The sequence below is a fragment of the Dreissena polymorpha genome, chromosome 14 (assembly GCF_020536995.1).
Source record: "Dreissena polymorpha isolate Duluth1 chromosome 14, UMN_Dpol_1.0, whole genome shotgun sequence".
NCBI lineage: Eukaryota > Metazoa > Mollusca > Bivalvia > Myida > Dreissenidae > Dreissena > Dreissena polymorpha.
The window spans coordinates 5,828,563-5,846,205 of NC_068368.1; the positions used below are offsets into that span (position 1 = coordinate 5,828,563).

The following is a 17,643-nucleotide window of genomic DNA, read 5'->3' on the forward strand; positions in this document are numbered from 1 at the left end:
TTTAGGGGCTAAGACAGCTAAGGCAAGTATGCCAAAAACAGTAACATTCCCATGGGCCTCAATTACGCCCCTATGGGCCTTAAGCCCTAATGTTTATTTTTTTAAGAATTTGCTTTAATTCTAAACTTGTCATTTTATATCAAAAATATTTTGTTCACTTGTACCATGGTGTTTGAAGATTAAAGACTGCATTCTTGTTTAATCTTAAATGTCAAAGTCAGGTTAATTAGATAGATAACATCGCTTATCACATTTTCATTAACTTTATTGATGACGGAATCCAGAATCTAATTTGTACTAACACTCGTTTCAGATAATATCTTCATGGCATTTTTTAGTGAAACAAGAAGCATAACATAATTGTACCTCGCATCTCTTGCATTTATTGAGCGACCACCATATGGATCACAAACAGTACACATACAACAAGAATGATCAACAACAAAGAATCCCTGACAGCAAAATACATATAAAATTTGTTTACCAAGAGCCCATAGATTTCATACAAAAATATAAAGAATTCATGAAAAATGAATTTAAATACAATGCAATTTAGAGCTTTCACTTTGTGCCTGATAACCCCACATTATGCTTTGTCAGAGGGAGGACTTTCAGTTTGAAGAAGTAGTCTCCCAACAATTCAAGCTTTATATTGTTTCATCTTGAAACCAATCTAGAGTCAAGCTTTGTCTTTAACAAACATTCAGCTTTAAAATTCACAAGGGAAATTATGAAAAAAGGATTTCATGTTATTGTGCACTATATTCCTCTCATGGTAATCCGTCAACCTTTAAAAATTCAGGTTGATTCATTGCAAAATCAAAACATTTACATGTATTAAACTAACAAAGAGAAATAACTCTTAACATATGGAAGTCAGAATTGTGTCTCTTGTGCATTGCCCAAACATCAAATAATATGTATCAATCAATGAAATTTCAAGTTGATACCTCTTTTAGTTTTCAAGGTATACTATGGGGACATTTACATATAAAAGTGCCATGTGCCCTTAGGCTTTCGCCTGAGATTTAAGGAACAAAATTAATCTGAAAAGATGAGTTTCAGATTTCAATACCGACTATCAAGGGGAAATTGCCCATCCACATGGCAGCCATTTTTTTTTATTACACAATTATTACTTGCATCATTTTAATGATTATTAACCAAACAAGAGATGTGTTCCTCAGAAACACAATGCCCCCTATTGCGCCGCTTTGAAATAAAAGACCTTGAGGATGAGCTTGAATTTGAACTGCCACCACTCAAAATGTGCAGCTTCATGAGAACGCTGCTTTGAAATATTTTTTCTTTTTTAGACCTTTGACCTTGAAGGATGACCTTGAACTTTCACCACTCAAAATGTGCAGCTTCATGAGAACGCCGCTTTGATTTTTGTTGTTGTTGATCTTTGACCTTGAAGAATGACCTTGACCTTGAACTTCCACCAATCAAAATGTGCAGCTTCATGAGATACACATTCATGCCAAATATCAAGTTTCTATCTTCAATAATGCAAAAGTTATAGCCAACGCTTTGATAGAAGTTATGAGCATTTTACCATGCTAAATCCTTGAAATGCACTAAGTGACCCCGTGACCTAGTTTTTGACCCGGCATGACCCATATTCGAACTTGACCTAGATATTGTCTAGATACAACTTCTGACCAAGTTTGGTAAAGATCGGATGAAAAGTATTTGAGTTTTTTGTCACTGTGACCTTGACCTTTGACCTAGTGACCTGAAAATCAATAGAGGTCATCTGCCAGTCATGATCGATGTACCTATAAAGTTTCATGATCCTAGGCCTTATTATTCTTGAGTTATCATCAGGAAACCATTTAACTGTTTTTAGTCACTGTGACCTTGACCTTAGACCTAGTGACCTGAAAATTAATAGGGGTCATCTGCCAGTCATGATCAATGTACCTATGAAGTTTCATGATCCTAGGCATAAGCATACTTGAGTTATCATCCGGAAACCATTTTACTATTTTGAGTCACTGTGACCTTGACCTTTGACCTAGTGACCTGAAAATCAATAGGGGTCATCTGCCAGTCATGATCAATGTACCTATGAAGTTTCATGATCCTAGGCGTAAGCATTCTTGAGTTATCCTGAAACCATTTTACTGTTTCGAGTAGCTGTGACCTTGACCTTTGACCTAGTGACCTGAAAATCAATAGGGGCCATCTGCCAGTCATGATCAATGTTCCTTTGAAGTTTCATGATCCTGGGCATAAGCATTCTTGAGTTATCATCCGGAAACCATTTTACTGTTTCGAGTCACTGTGACCTTGACCTTTGACCTAGTGACCTGAAAATCAATAGGGGTCATCTGCCAGTCATGATCAATGTACCTATGAAGTTTCATGATCCTAGGCGTAAGCATTCTTGAGTTATCATCTGGAAACCATTGTACTGTTTCGGGTCACTGTGACCTTGACCTTTGACCTAGTGACCTGAAAATCAATAGGGGTCATTTGCCAGTCATGATCAATGTACCTGTGAAGTTTCATGATCCTAGGCGTAAGCATTCTTGAGTTATCATCCGGAAACCATTTAACTATTTCAAGTCACAGTGACCTTGACCTTTGATCTAGTGACCTGAAAATCAATAGGGGTCATCTGCCAGTCACTATCAATGTACCTTTGAAGTTTCATGATCCTAGGCCTAAGCATTCTTGAGTTATCACCCGGAAACCATTTTACTATTTCGAGTCACTGTGACCTTGACCTTCGACCTAGTGACCTAAAAATCAATAGGGGTCATCTGCCAGTCATGATCAATGTACCTATGAAGTTTCATGATCCTAGGCCTAAGCGTTCTTGAGTTATCCTCCGGAAACCATCTGGTAGACGGTCGGACGGACCGACATGAGCAAAACAATATACCCCCTCTTCTTCGAAGGGGGGCATAAATATGTATCGTCTAGAGTGTTCCTGCAAAGTTTCACTAAAGCCATTAAAGGAAAATTGCCCAGCCCCCAGATGGCCAATTTCTTCAGCAGACCTGAACAATTTATTTTTTTATTTTGCATATATATAAATATAACATAAGTTCTAAATAAGTTTCCTGATGATTACATAAAGTGTGACTTAAAGAGAGTTAACAGCCTATCAATAAAGCAAAAGAAGGAGATCTGCACTGACCCCTGGGGGCAATGTTTTTCAAGGGATCAGAACTATTTTTTTTAACTAAGCCTAGATATAACACAAACACATTTTCTGGGTAAGTTTCATGATGATTAGGCAATAAAATATTACTTTAATGAAGAGAGTAAAAAAGTTTTTTCTTTTATTTGACCTAGTTTTAACATCACATGTCACAGTTTCAACTTGGCGTAGATATCATTGGGACAATTGAACTGAATGCATTTTACAAGGATTGGACAATTAAATGTGGCAACAAGATATTCACAGGGGAAATGTTGACCACTGATCAAACATGATTTTAAGAAGGACAAAAGACAACCACAACATTTAACCACGAGCACGTTGTGCTCAGGTGAGTTAAAATAACAAGACTATTGCCAAGCATTAAAAGTCCCCTACCGGTGAAACTCCACCATTTTCAGCAATATTTCTAGTCTATTTGTTGCCATAGCAACCAGAATTCTTGATGTAAGAACAAAATGAAATGACGTGCATAATCTCCATATTGCCATCTGTCCATGTTTCAAGTTTCATGAAAAAATATGAAGAACTTTTAAAGTTCCAGAAAAGTGTGACAAACTGACAGACTCACAGAGCGCAAACCATAAGCCCCCTCCGGTTTCGCCGGTAGGGGATTAATAAACCAAGGGCAATAACTTTGAAAATTGGATGCAAGACTAATGATTTTTGTGCCATGAACATCCCCTTACTGAGATCATACTAAAGATTATGTTTCAAGTTAATATCTTTGATAGTTTTCAAGATATGCCACAATCAAGATATAAATACAACAATATACAAAGGGAAAAAAAACTATTGCAAGTTACATAATGGCCATGAAGCACTCTTCAAAGTTAAAGGTATACCAAGTGTCAAAGACCTGGTAACAGCTATATTAACCATGATTCAACCATGACTACAGTATTGTCAATATAATCATTCTGACCATGAATGAGTTAACAATGCAGATTTTCGAGTGCTAATATATATCATTAAAGATTTGACATGTCAAATGTCAATGCACATATAGTGTGTCAATTTTTAAGACTTATTCTACACAACCATAGCTTCAGCTCATCTCAAACAAAACAAAAGTACAGCAGCTGCTGCAGTTGTTGATTTTGTATGCAGAGTAGGAATACAAATAACAATATGTCCTTTTAGTTGAAAATTTTGAAATAGTACAATTTCCTTACATTCTTACAACTAGAAATGGCGCGGCAGAGGCCGACGCGTATCCCCACGCCGCATGTTTGACCCAAGGGCGCCCCAGGGTTGATCATGGGGCCATGCATAGTTGAGATTGACTGTATTGTCATAAGAGAAGTTCAGTATCAATTAGAAGTGAATGGGTGTAAAAATAAAGAAGTTATAGTAAAAGGCAATTTTGGGAGGGTGTGGCCTATGTGGGCGGGGTGCCCCAGGGTTGGTAATGGGGCCATGCATAGTTGAGATTGACCGTATTGTCATAAGAGAGGTTCAGTATCAATTTGAAGTGAATCAGTGTATTAATGAAGAAATTATAGTAAAAGGCAATTTTGGGCGGGTGTGGTCTATGTGGGCGTGGCGCCCCAGGGTTGGCAACGGGGCCATGCATAGTTGAGTTTGACCGTTTTGTCATAAGAGAGGTTCAGTATCAATTTGAAGTGAATCAGTGTAGAAATGAAGAAGTTAATGTAAAATAACCTAAATTTTTTTTATAGTAAATGGATTTTTTTGGTGGGTGTGGCCTATGTGGGCGGGCGCCCCAGGGTTGGGATTGGGGCCATGCATAGTTGAGATTGACCCTAATGTCATAACAAAAGTTCAGTATCAATTTGAAGTGAATCCGTGTAGAAATGAAAAAATTATAGTAAATGGAAATTTTTGGTGGGTGTGGCCTATGTGGGCGGGGCGCCCCAGGGTTGGGAATGGGGCCATGCATGGTTGAGATTGACCGTATTGTCATAGGTGAGGTCCAGTATCAATTTGAAGTGAATCGGTGTAGAAATAAAGAAGTAAATGTAAAATAACCTAAAAAAATGAGTGATAATTTCTGACGCGGCCCCACCCCAACCCCTATAACTTTTGACCCAGGGGTCAGATCAAAATTCCAAATAGTGCACCGTCGCACATATGCTCATAGCTACCATGTGTGTAAATTTCAAGGTTCTAGTGCTTTTAGTGTAGGAGGAGATAGTGGCCAGGACGGACGGACAGACGGACGGACAGACGGACGGACGGACGGCGGAGATCACCACAATATCCCCACCTTTTTTTCAAAAAGCGTGGGGATAATTATTATACATACAATTGAGAATGCAAATTAATTGTTTTACAACACAAACATTACAATGAAGGTACACATTGAATAGTTCTCAATAAATCACGGGGAAATATAAGTTCATTTTACAATAAAATATATTCAATAAACTATATATAAAAGGAGTAACACCTGGGCCAGAAATCACCCATTCATTCTTTGTGTAATCATACATTTAAGTTAAGTCGATGTCACGAGGAAGCTAAACTTTACAGAACTGTGACAGTTACACATATATACATATAATATTTTAATATGCATTTCATTGAAATAAATTAATTAGTAACTGAAATAAAAAAGTTATTACTGTTAGATTAGTATAACTATATTATGTCATTTTAACACTATGCAGCATTTACAATACAACAACACAAGACAACACAATATATCATTGTACATAATTAGAGATACGCAACAAGTATGAGCAAGTTTGGTAAGTTATTTGAAAAAAAAGAAGTTTGTCAAAAACTCAAAATGCTTTAAATTGAGCTATGTCAACATCAGAACTAAAGAGGTCTAGAAAAAAAGAAGAAAAAAAGAATATAATTTAAAAGAGAAAAAAGTTTTCCTCACTTAGTCTCGAACCAATTACTTTTGGTTTATTAATATCCTTATCACTCTACGATCTATGCTGCTGCATTACCTACTGGATTTTATACTTGATATAAGCAATCCACATATTGTCACAAAATACAACTAAAACAACAGGAATTTAACATCATTCAATTGTTTTGCATCTGTAACGCTTTACAATTTTATCAATTTCAAATGATAACCACTCATAAATGAAAAAGTGTTTTCAGTTTGATTCAACGTCATCCCTGTTATACAGCTCTCTGATGTACAGCTTTCATTTCTTTTTTAAATATGCAAAAAAGGTTGATTTTTTTCCCACAATATGCGCACAAGTCCCTTTAGTGAGTGAATATTTTATAACTTGCTGTGACATATGCATACATAACTAACACAGACCAATATATGAATTCATGATCCAGACAACAATAATTTCAATCTTGATTTTTATAAAGACCAAATTACCCTCATCATGAGATATGTTATTATCCAAAGTAATTAATACACACTTACTGCGTTTGTTATGCAATCAGATACAAATTTAAATATTTTTTTTTGCATTTTGCTAAGTCAGATATCTCCAAATGTATGTGTCAATGAAATAATTATTAAAAAACAACAACACAAGTTCACACAGACATATAAAGATGATATTGTTTAACCATATAAAAACAATCAAAGACAGGGACAGATAATATTACGCTCGATTATTACCGGTAGTTAATATTTAATAAATAAGAATATATCTTTAATACAGACACACAAATTGTATGATAACATATTTTAAACTTGAAATATAAATATATCAAGCAATTAACAAACAATATGCTTGCAAAAGACAAGAAAACACATACACAAAATAACAGCATTTAGCACAATGGCACATTTTAAGCTACCTTTTCCCATTCTTTAAGTGGTTGCACAATAATTTTCAGTAGTAGCCTTTTTAACAAATCATTGATGTTTGTGAAACTTATATACACACCTTCCCAATGACATGTGTCAATACATACCATAGTGAAACAAATACTGCATGTCCCTTGACGTTTGACAACTTTATCTGTAGCAGCTATATTTCTGTCAACAAGTTGATTCCATGGTCGTTGATTCCATGGTCAATAGAGCTTGTCATTATTCAATAAGCTCCATGAGTTTGTTTGACCTTGACCTCTAAAGTGACTTTGACCTTTGAACACCTCCACAAATATTTTTTTCAAATTTATTTAACATTGAATGAGGTTGCTAAGACAGAACAAGCTGTTACAAGGCAAAATTTAACCTTGGCCCTATAAGTTCAATTTTCTCCTTTTAGCTCCTTTGAGGTAGAGAGTGGTCTGTTTCACAGGACATGCTGCCTTCACATAATGAACCCGGGTAAATTAATTTTTAATTTCAAGATCAATCATGGAATTACAGTCTCATTTAGTTGTTTTATGGCCAACTTTAGGCCTTTAAGTGTAACCTTGACATTAGGTAAGGAGACAGATGTTACAGTCAAAACAGCATCTTTTCATGGTGGTCATTTGAAGTGAGTTATTTTAAAATTGCATTTTGAGTGAAAAAGTTATAGTCTGGACAAGCAATACATGCCCAAATTTGACCTTTGACCTCTAATTTTGATCATATTCTTTAAAGTTACAAGACACATTACTTTATTTATGATGGTGAAGAGTGTTGTTAGTTATATTAAAATTGCGCAATCAATCACAAAGTTACTGTCCAGACAAGATATGACACACATAAATAAACATGCAAATTAACCTTTGACCTTTGAGGGTGATATTGACAATTTGGATTTGGAGACGGTGTACCATGCAACACATCGTCTTTTGATGTTCATTTGTGGTATTTTTTTTAAACAATTACATGATTAATCAGTATATTGCAGTCGGAACAAACATTGACTCACACACTTGACCATCATGACTGCTATATGGAGCGTTTTCAGTAATAAGCTCAACAATAACTTATAGGAGTCTTCCTTGAGTATACACTAACCATAATACTAATTGGCTATTCAAAGGTTTAAGTGTGCTCTTAACATACGTTGGAAACCAGGATACTAATTGATTATTCCAAGGTTTAAGTGTGCTCTTAACATACTGTGGAAACCAGGATACTAATTGATTATTCCTAGGTTTAAGTGTGCTCTTAACATACTGTGGAAACCAGGATACTAATTGACTATTCCTAGGTTTAAGTGTGCTCTTAACATAATGTGGAAACCAGGATACTAATTGATTATTCCTAGGTTTAAGTGTGCTCTTAACATACTGTGGAAACCAGGATACTAATTGATACTGTGGAAACCAGGATACTCATTGATTATTTCTAGGTTTAAGTGTGCTCTTAACATACTGTGGAAACCAGGATACTAATTGATTATTCCAAGGTTTAAGTGTGCTCTTAACATACTGTGGAAACCAGGATACTAATTGATTATTCCTAGGTTTAAGTGTGCTCTTAACATACTGTTGACAAGTTTTTGATGTTCAAAGCCCATGACCTTGACATCTTTACTAGTTAACCTCTAAAGTGAATCGCTACTACCTTTCCATCTGAATAATTTAGATATCCTTAGGGGAAACAGGTCCATGGAGAAAACAGTATTTATTTTACAAGCCCTTGTGACCCAGACTTGTTGACCTCAAACATGCTTATTATTTCTTTCCTCCTGCATGCTAGTACTTGGTACCCAGCTTGGCAATTCCGGTTATCATGGGTTATAGTTATGTAGGGGACACACTGATCAAAATCAGAACATGCTTGCAAGCCCTGAGCTCATTGTTGAGAGGATTGTAACCATGTTTGGCTTGCTTGGAAAAACTGGTTATTTCAATGACTGGGGGCATCATTATTCTCATGATAGGAGCGAGATAAACATTTACCAAATCGCTGGCCCTAATGACAACATGCTGATAAATAAGCAAACATAAAAAGGAAAGGCACTTCTGATATCTTTGCTTTTGTGTATAATGCAAAAAGACATTACCTGTACTTTAAGCTTATATGTCTTTCATTTTAGAATACCATTAGCTGACTATAGGCTAAATCCCCCAAATTTTTTAAAATAATTAATCTTTAAAGTCATGGAGTTTTCCTCCAAAATGAAACTAAGCGTTTTAACCTAACCCTTATAATTGTATTTCCCTGTCAGTAACATTGCATGAAAATAATCACCAAAATTGGTTATTACACGTTTTTATCTGTCCTGATTAGAAGACTAGGGTCCCTTCCCCAGAGCTACATAAAAACACTGCATCATAACAAACAAAATGCTCTGTGCAACATTAAAGCCGCCAATGAAGGATAGTAACGAAAATGTCATGTTTACTTCTATATATTATAACAAGTATCACACAAAACTACAACACAACCTTCACATTGAGCACATCCCATTATCACCTTCATACACAATGAATATCTTACAAACCATATTAAGGCTTGTTTAAAATCAATGTCTAACAATATTAACAAATCACTGGTACGTATTGGATGAGTAGAGTAACCAAGGTGCCTGTACCACGTGACTTTTTCGGCTATGTGTGGGACAATCGGTAGTCAACAAAACATCGCTTCAGATAACGTTTTTGATAATTTCTTCATTAATTCAAAACCATTTACTCTGAATCAGATGTATTTGCGCAAACATACAATGTATGTAGCTTCTCTATAAAGAATTACAATGTCCGCCCTATTTTTTTAAACCTTCGACAATATAATAATGAACGTTTTTGTTGATTGAATAAAAAATATACCACACATAGCATTTCACTTCGTGTGTTTTCAAACACGCGGTTGCACATTTTGGAAAAAATACTTAATTAACTTTGCGCAAACTTAACAAAGTTGTGTATTTTGACAATGACCGGGCACTCGTCTTTGTTTTTTTTGTAAATGGTTTTGAATTAATGAAGAAATTATCAAAAATATTACCTGAAGCGATGTTTTGTTGACTACCGATTGTCACACACATTGCCAAAAAAGTCATGTGGTACAGGCACCTTGGTAACCACTACATGATTTTTGAGCCCTAAGCTCAAGCAGTAAGAGGCTTCTTTAAGTTAAACACCTCTAACATGAGAGGTTCTATCTCTGAAGGGTTCGCTCGCAAGATTATGGCGTAATGAACATCTGATAAGTTTTTCATCTCACTGATTAAGTTGATAATCTGTGTGAAAACCGCAGCACATTGGATGTATGAGAACTTCCATTCAAGGTAATGTTTCAAAAGTATGAGGTATTTGTCCTGCAGATTGGCCACTTCTGGTTTCACCTTCAACTCTGTGTTGATGGGACTGAAGATACACAGCATCTGAACCAAGGAGAACAATCGACTGTCATCCTCAAACAGGGTTTTCACCCGTTTACAGAACCCTATGTGAGCTTCATAAACTTCACTATAACCAACGGCATTCTTTAGAATTTTCGCTGAAATGCAACCAGTAGGCGTCATCCAGCCCTCGTTTTCGATATCGTAGAACCACGCCGAGCGCAGCAGAATCGCTGACAAGATACATGACTTCAACATGGTCAACTGATCGTCCGTGGGTAGCTGCTGGAAATCCTCCAACTTCTTAATGTACTTGATCAGTTTGCGCACAGCAATCGTGGAATTATTTATCAGATCACTGCAGCTGTTGTACCTCTGCTCCATTGGATTAACGTCACTGAGCATATCCCCGAGTGTTGCCGTGTACACGGCCCCCAGATTCTTAAACAATCCATGCTCTGCAGCCGTCACCTGGCGGAACAGAGCGGGATCCTTATCTGTGAACTCCGGGTCAAGAATGTCATCGAAACCATTTGCGCTCAGACTCCTATCTATCTCCTGTAATATTGCTCCCCTTTCAACAGTGAGCATCGACTGCTCAACGTCAAGTATCGAGTCCTCGGTATGGTCTGCCCTGCTGGAATCTGATTGGTCTGGCAGCATGTCTGCGTCGATTGGCTCCTCCTTGACAAGGTGAAGCATCGGGTCCGGCTGCTTGCTGCCCTTACGCGTACGATTCTGCATCACCTTCTGCATCCTGGCCTTCCGAGAATCATCATCTGAAATCAATGTAAGCCTCGTTCTGGAAAAAATGAGCTTAATGAATGTGCATTTACTGTTCCTTTAAACAAGAAATGCCATTACAGCGGAAAGTGTTGTCCATGATTAGCCTATTAAGACTGCACAGGCTAATCTGGGACGACGCTGGGCAAAAGCAATATGTCCCCCAGTATAGATTGGGAGACATAACAAGAGCACCACCTTGCGGGTGCAGACCGCTCATCTATTTTTCTTTTTAAAGGTGTAGGGACCTATCTCAATTTCAATCACAAAGGATGGAGAGGTGGAGTGGAGAGGGGTGTATAGTGTGGGGGTGTGGTCATTTATTACATTATTTTCCAAAAATGCAAACAAAATGCAAAAACTAATTTAATTTTCTTTTGGGGGGGGGGGGGGGGAGGGAGGGGATTCTTGCGTGAGATAGTTGGACGGTATTTCAAAAATAAAATTATAAAAATAAATATATGTGTTTTTTAACCATGGTAGAAAAAAACAAGAGATGTGTTTGTCAGAAACACAATGCCCTCTATTGTGCCACTTTGATTTTTATTTTTTTTACCTTTGACCTTGAAGAATGACCTTGACCTTGAATTTCCACCACTCAAAATGTGCAGCTTTATGAGAAGGCCGCTTTGAAATATTATTTTTTTGACCTTTGACCTTGAAGGATGACCTTGACCTTGAAGGATGACCTTGAACTTCCACCACTCAAAATGTGCAGCTTCATGATAATGCCGCTTTGAATTATTTTTTTTTACCTTTGACCTGAAGGATGACCTTGACCTTGAAGAATGACCTTGACCTTGAACTTCCACCACTCAAAATGTGCAGCTTCATGAGAACGCCACTTTGAATTTAAAAAAAATTAATTTACCTTTAACCTTGAAGGATAACCTTGACTGATGACCTTGAACTTCCACCACTCAAAATGTGCAGCTTCCTGAGAACACCACTTTGAATTAAAAAAAAATAATTTTGACCTTGAAGGATGACCTTGACCTTGAACTGCCACCACTAAAAAAATGTGCAGGTTCATGATAACGCCGCTTTGATTTCTTAAAATTTTGTTTGACCTTTGACCTTGAAGGATGACCTTGACCATGAAGGATGACCTTGACCTTGAACCTACACCACTAACAAGGGACAAAATTGTCACAAAACCAGGTTTTCATTGTGAAAAAAAAAATCTGATAAAGGGAGAAAACTCAAACTGAACTTTTGAAATGACCAAAAAAAATTAACCCCCTTTGTAATTTTTTTTTTTTTTTTAAATCTATTTTTAGTCGTGGCGACCTTGACATTGGAGATATTGACGTGATTCTTTCGTGGGACACACCGTCCCATGATGGTGAACAAATGTGCCAAATGATTTTAAAATCTCACAATGAATGACATAGTTATGGCCAGGACAAGCTCATTTATGGCCATTTTTGACCTTTGAACTCAAAGTGTGACCTTGACCTTGGAGATATCGACGTAATTATTTCGCGCGACACACCGTCCAATGATGGTGAACAAATGTGCCAAATGATTTTAAAATCTGACGATGAACGACATAGTTATGGCTCGGACAAGCTCATTTATGGCCATTTTTGACCTTTGAACTCAAAGTGTGACCTTGACCTTGGAGATATCGACGTAATTATTTCGCGCGACACACCGTCCAATGATGGTGAACAAATGTGCCAAATGATTTTAAAATCTGACAATGAACGACATAGTTATGGCCCGGACAAGCTTATTCGGCCAGCCCGCCAGCCCGCCAGCCAGCCAGCCAGCCCGCCAGCCAGCCAGCCCGCCTGCATTCGCCAATCTAATAACCAGTTTTTTCCTTCGGAAAACCTGGTTAAAAATGTGCAGCTTCATGATAACGCCGCTTTGAATATTTTTTTTGACCTTTGACCTTGAAGGATAACCTTGACCTTGAAGAATGACCTTGACCTTCCACCACTCAAAATGTGCAGCTTCATGAGATACACATGCATGCCAAATATCAAGTTGCTATCTTAAAAAGTGAAAAAGTAATGGCCAATGTTCAAGTTTTTTTAGGACTGACTGACATACGGACTGACATACTGACGGACAGTTCTATGCCACCCTACTGGGGGGGGGGGGGGGGGGCGGGAGGCGTGGGGGATGGTTTGGACGGAGTCAATTGTGGTATGTCAGGTAAGAGTTGTTTTGTTGAAGTATCAATCAAATCTAATCATAAATAAAGAAGTTTTAGCAAAATTTAATAATTTGACCTTGAGAGTAAAGGTCATTCAAAGGTCAAGGTAAAATTCATTTTGTCAGGTACAGTACCCTCATGATAGCATGAAAGTATTTTAAGTTTAAAAGCAATAGCCATGATACTTTAGAAGTAAAGTGAATCTAAACACAAAATGTAACCATATATTCATAAAGTCAAAAAAGGGCCATAATTCGGTAAAAATGACAACCAGAGTTATGCATCTTGTCCTTTACTGTCCCCTTATGATAGTTTGCAAGTGTTCCAAGTATGAAAGCAATATCTATGATACTTTAGGGGTAAAGTGGACCAAAACACAAAAATTAACCAAATTTTCAAGTATAAAGGGCCCAAAATTCTGTCACAATGCCAGTCAGAGTTACATAACTTTGCCTGCACAGTCCCCTTACGATGGTTAGTAAGTGTTGCAAGTATGAAAGCAATGGCTTTGATAATTTAGAAAACAAGATGTGTTTGTGAAACACAATGTCCCCCTATATGATGTTTGACCTTGTAGGATGACATGACCTTGTGAAGGATGACCTTGACCTTTCACCACTCAAAGTGTGCAGCTCCATGAGATACACATGCATGCCAAATATCAAGTTGCTATCTTCAATATTGCAAAAGTATTAATAAAATAAGCGATTTGGGCCACATATATTTGACCTCTGACCTTGAAGGATGACCTTGACCTTTCACCACTCAAAATGTGCAGCTCCATGAGATGCACATGCATGCCAAATATCAAGTTGCTATCTTCAATATTGCAAAAGTATTCATAAAATAAGCGATTTGGGCCACATATATTTGACCTCTGACCTTGAAGGATGACCTTGACCTTGACCTTTCACCTCCATGAGATACACATGCATGCCAAATATCAAGTTGCTATCTTCAATATTAAAAAATTATTCATAAAATGAGTGATTTTGGCCACATATATTTGACCTCTGACCTTGAAGGATGACCTTGACCTTTCACCACTCAAAATGTGCAGCTTTATGAGATACACATGCATGCCAAATATGAAGTTGCTATCTTCAATATAGCAAAAGTTATTGCAAAATGTTAAAGTTGGCGCAAACAGATCAACAGACAGACCAACAGACAGACAGACAGGGCAAAAACAATATGTCCCCCACTACTATAGTGGGGGACATAAAAAGTGGACCGAAACACAAAACTTACAAGTCATTATCACGCTCACCAATACATACGGCTACTGTATTATGCTATATATAAAAACATTCGACAACAAGTAGTACCATACGATGGTTAATTAGAATAGGAAGACCCTAAAAACAAGTAACATTGATGTAAAAACGTTATATTACAAGCATTCGGCAAGTTTTAAGCATCTCAATATCTAAATATCATTCCACGATGTAATCTACTTTCGCTTTCGAGTCAGGATCAGATTCATTTGGGTTGCGTTCATTTGCATAATTTATACAAGCCATTTTCGCATTCGCTAAGTTCCAGTTACCCAAAATTCATTTTGATTTCACAGAATGATTATTCATGAGAGCTGTCATGTTTCCGATGCTTACCGTATCCAATCTCGTGTTCGCCCGTAAATGTTCGGATATTTCACGGGAGATATAAATGGAATTATTTGTGGCCACAAAAAAATAAAAATGAGCGTTTTGTATCTCGTTAAATAAATTCTACCAGACAACATCCAACGTTGAAATTTTGCATTTTGCTTAAAGGAACATTGATTTTTTTATGGGTTAGCTTTATTTAACGAAATATTCGATATTTTTTAGCGTGATTGTTACTTTAACCAAATTTTCAATTTTCTAAGTATAAAAAGGGCACATAATTCCGTCAAAATGCCAGTCAGAGTTACATAACTTTGCCTGCAGTCCCCTTACAATAGTTAGTAAGTGTTGCAAGTATGAAAGCAATGGCTTTGATACTTTAGGAAAAAAGTGGACCTAAACACAAAACTTAACAAAATTTTCAATTTTCTAAGTATAAAAAGGGCACATAATTCCGTCAAAATGCCAGTCAGAGTTACATAACTTTGCCTGCACAGTCCCCTTACAATAGTTAGTAAGTGTTGCAAGTATGAAAGCAATGGCTTTGATACTTTAGGAAAAAAGTGGACCTAAACACAAAACTTAACACAATTTTCAATTTTCTAAGTATAAAAAGGGCACATAATTCCGTCAAAATGCCAGTCAGAGTTACATAACTTTGCCTGCACAGTCCCCTTATGATAGTTAGTAAGTGTTGCAAGTATGAAAGCAATGGCTTTGATACGTTAGGAAAAAAGTGGACCTAAACACAAAACTTAACCAAAATTTTCAATTTTCTAAGTATAAAAAGTAGTGCTGCAACAATACACCAAAAAGCGTATTGCGATATATTGTCAGCTCAAAAACCCGTATTGCAATATATCGCAATATATTGCTTACTTGTACCAAAATTATGACTGGCCAATTACCCGATAATCCCGTATATTCCAGTTTTAAAGCAAATTCTGGTAAATGTTTACTATAAAAATGCTCAAGAATAACACAAAACACAAACATTCACCAATTTTCTTACATATCAAATACATTTTGGCATTTGTTACTATTTAAAGATGTGATGAAATAACTTCCAATCGGGCGTTTTTTTTTCCCACTGAACACGCGTAAATCGCCTGACGTGATGTTCCCGTTTTATACAACACAAATACACCCACACTTTGCACGCGACGTTCTACATGTCTGTATAATTTTTGCGCGCTTTCGCTTTTTATTGAGAAAAAGAATAAAGCACTTTTTTTATTGTCGCGTTAGCATTACATTTCGGAAGCATGTTTCCGAAATTCGGATTACAAATTTAATAATGCTCATTTCAGAATCGAAAGAAACATTTAGTTGTGCGTAATTAATTCAACGATAATTCGTTTAAAAGCATAGAATGAATGCTCCCATGTAACAACGCTACTCTGTATAATAGACTTTTTAGAATGCCATTTGTACGTAACAATTTATTTTTACAAAATACCGCTTTGTTTTGTTTACCTTGATATCATTATTTTGGATGGCTTTTCTGAACGAAATGTAGATGCATGTTTGTAAAATTTTCGTACCGGTATGACGAAAATCGTATCGCAATACAATATGCGGATTGCGTATTGCGATATATACCGATATACCGGTATATTGTTGCAGCACTAATAAAAAGGGCACATAATTCTATCAAAATGCGGCAGTTTTTTTTCCACTTTTTGGGAAGATAGCCCATGGAATGGGAATTTTATAGGCATTTTCATGAAATTGGGAAAATAAATTCATTAGCCTTTTTTTCCACATGAAAAGTCCACTGATTAGGGAAATACTAAATTTGATATAACTCTTTATAATCATTCAAATTAAAAGAACAAAATCATATAATACTTAGTTAGATGTAATTGAATTGAAATTAAGATAAAAAAACGCATTAGACTTCTTTCTAAAAAAAAAAAATAAATAATTTTTTTTTTTTTTTTTTTTGGGGAAATTGGGAATTTTTGCCACATTTTTGGAAAAATGTATACTTTTTGGGATTGGGCATGAGTTTGTGTAAGTCATTATTTAGTTATTAAATTGTATCATTCACCATCAAAGTTACGTTATAGTTTTCTGTTTGATTTGATTCATAGAATCAGGAACAATTTACATAATTGGGGTATAAATAGATACGTTTTTTGGTGTGGAAAAAATAAATAAATTGTGATTTCAACTTAATTTCATAAACTCTCAAGTAATTGAATGTTACGTGGCGTTGATCTTGGAATTTAACCCTTTCCCACTGAGAGGCAAAGTGAAAATGGCTATGTGCAAACAGCATAAAACCAGAACAGCCTGCGAGTAACTTGCAGTCTGTTTAGGCTTTAAGCTGTTTGCTGCTCATCAGTATCTAAGGGCTGTAAATGAAGCCTTTAAAACTTGAATCTTGTAAGAAAGGTCTTCAATTAAATATATCTTTCTAAGAGACTATAAACACTTTAAAATATGTATCTACATGTAAGTGGTAAATGGTTAATTAATATTTTTATGACAGAAGGTGAAAGTAATTGGGTGTAAAATGGGTTAAATGCCATATGAGACCTGCATGGCACATGACCAGCCTTCACATTCTGGTCAGGAGCTAAACTTTACACTTTAACTCTTTCAGTGCGGGAACCGAATTTTGAAGGCCTGTGCAAACAGTTTGGATCCAGATGAGACGCCACAGAACGTGGCGTCTCATCAGGATCCAAACTGTTTGCTATTCTGATAGTATTCTTTGAAAAAAAATCTAAGAAAATGCTAATTTTTGAAATTTAGCAGACAACATTTTAGCAGACG

The 17,643-nt window shown here is 36.4% G+C and overlaps 1 protein-coding gene and 1 long non-coding RNA gene across 4 annotated transcripts in view; both read right to left on the reverse strand.

Annotated features, from left to right (window-relative positions):
• Positions 1-244: 244 nt before the first annotated feature.
• Positions 245-8,355, reverse strand: LOC127858830 (uncharacterized). Its single transcript, XR_008039075.1, has 2 exons — positions 2,295-8,355; positions 245-2,149 (listed from the first exon to the last, which is right to left on the reverse strand). It is a non-coding gene; the product is annotated as an uncharacterized LOC127858830 (long non-coding RNA).
• A 998-nt stretch (positions 8,356-9,353) lies between these two features.
• Positions 9,354-17,643, reverse strand: part of LOC127858826 (nuclear hormone receptor HR96-like) — a 49,563-nt gene continuing 41,273 nt past the window's right edge. For all 3 annotated transcript variants that reach the window (XM_052396118.1, XM_052396117.1, XM_052396116.1), the window contains exon 5: positions 9,354-11,081. In XM_052396118.1, coding sequence (XP_052252078.1) covers positions 10,069-11,081 — 1,013 coding nt within the window. In that variant the 3' untranslated portion in view covers positions 9,354-10,068. The remainder of the gene's footprint in view (positions 11,082-17,643) is intronic.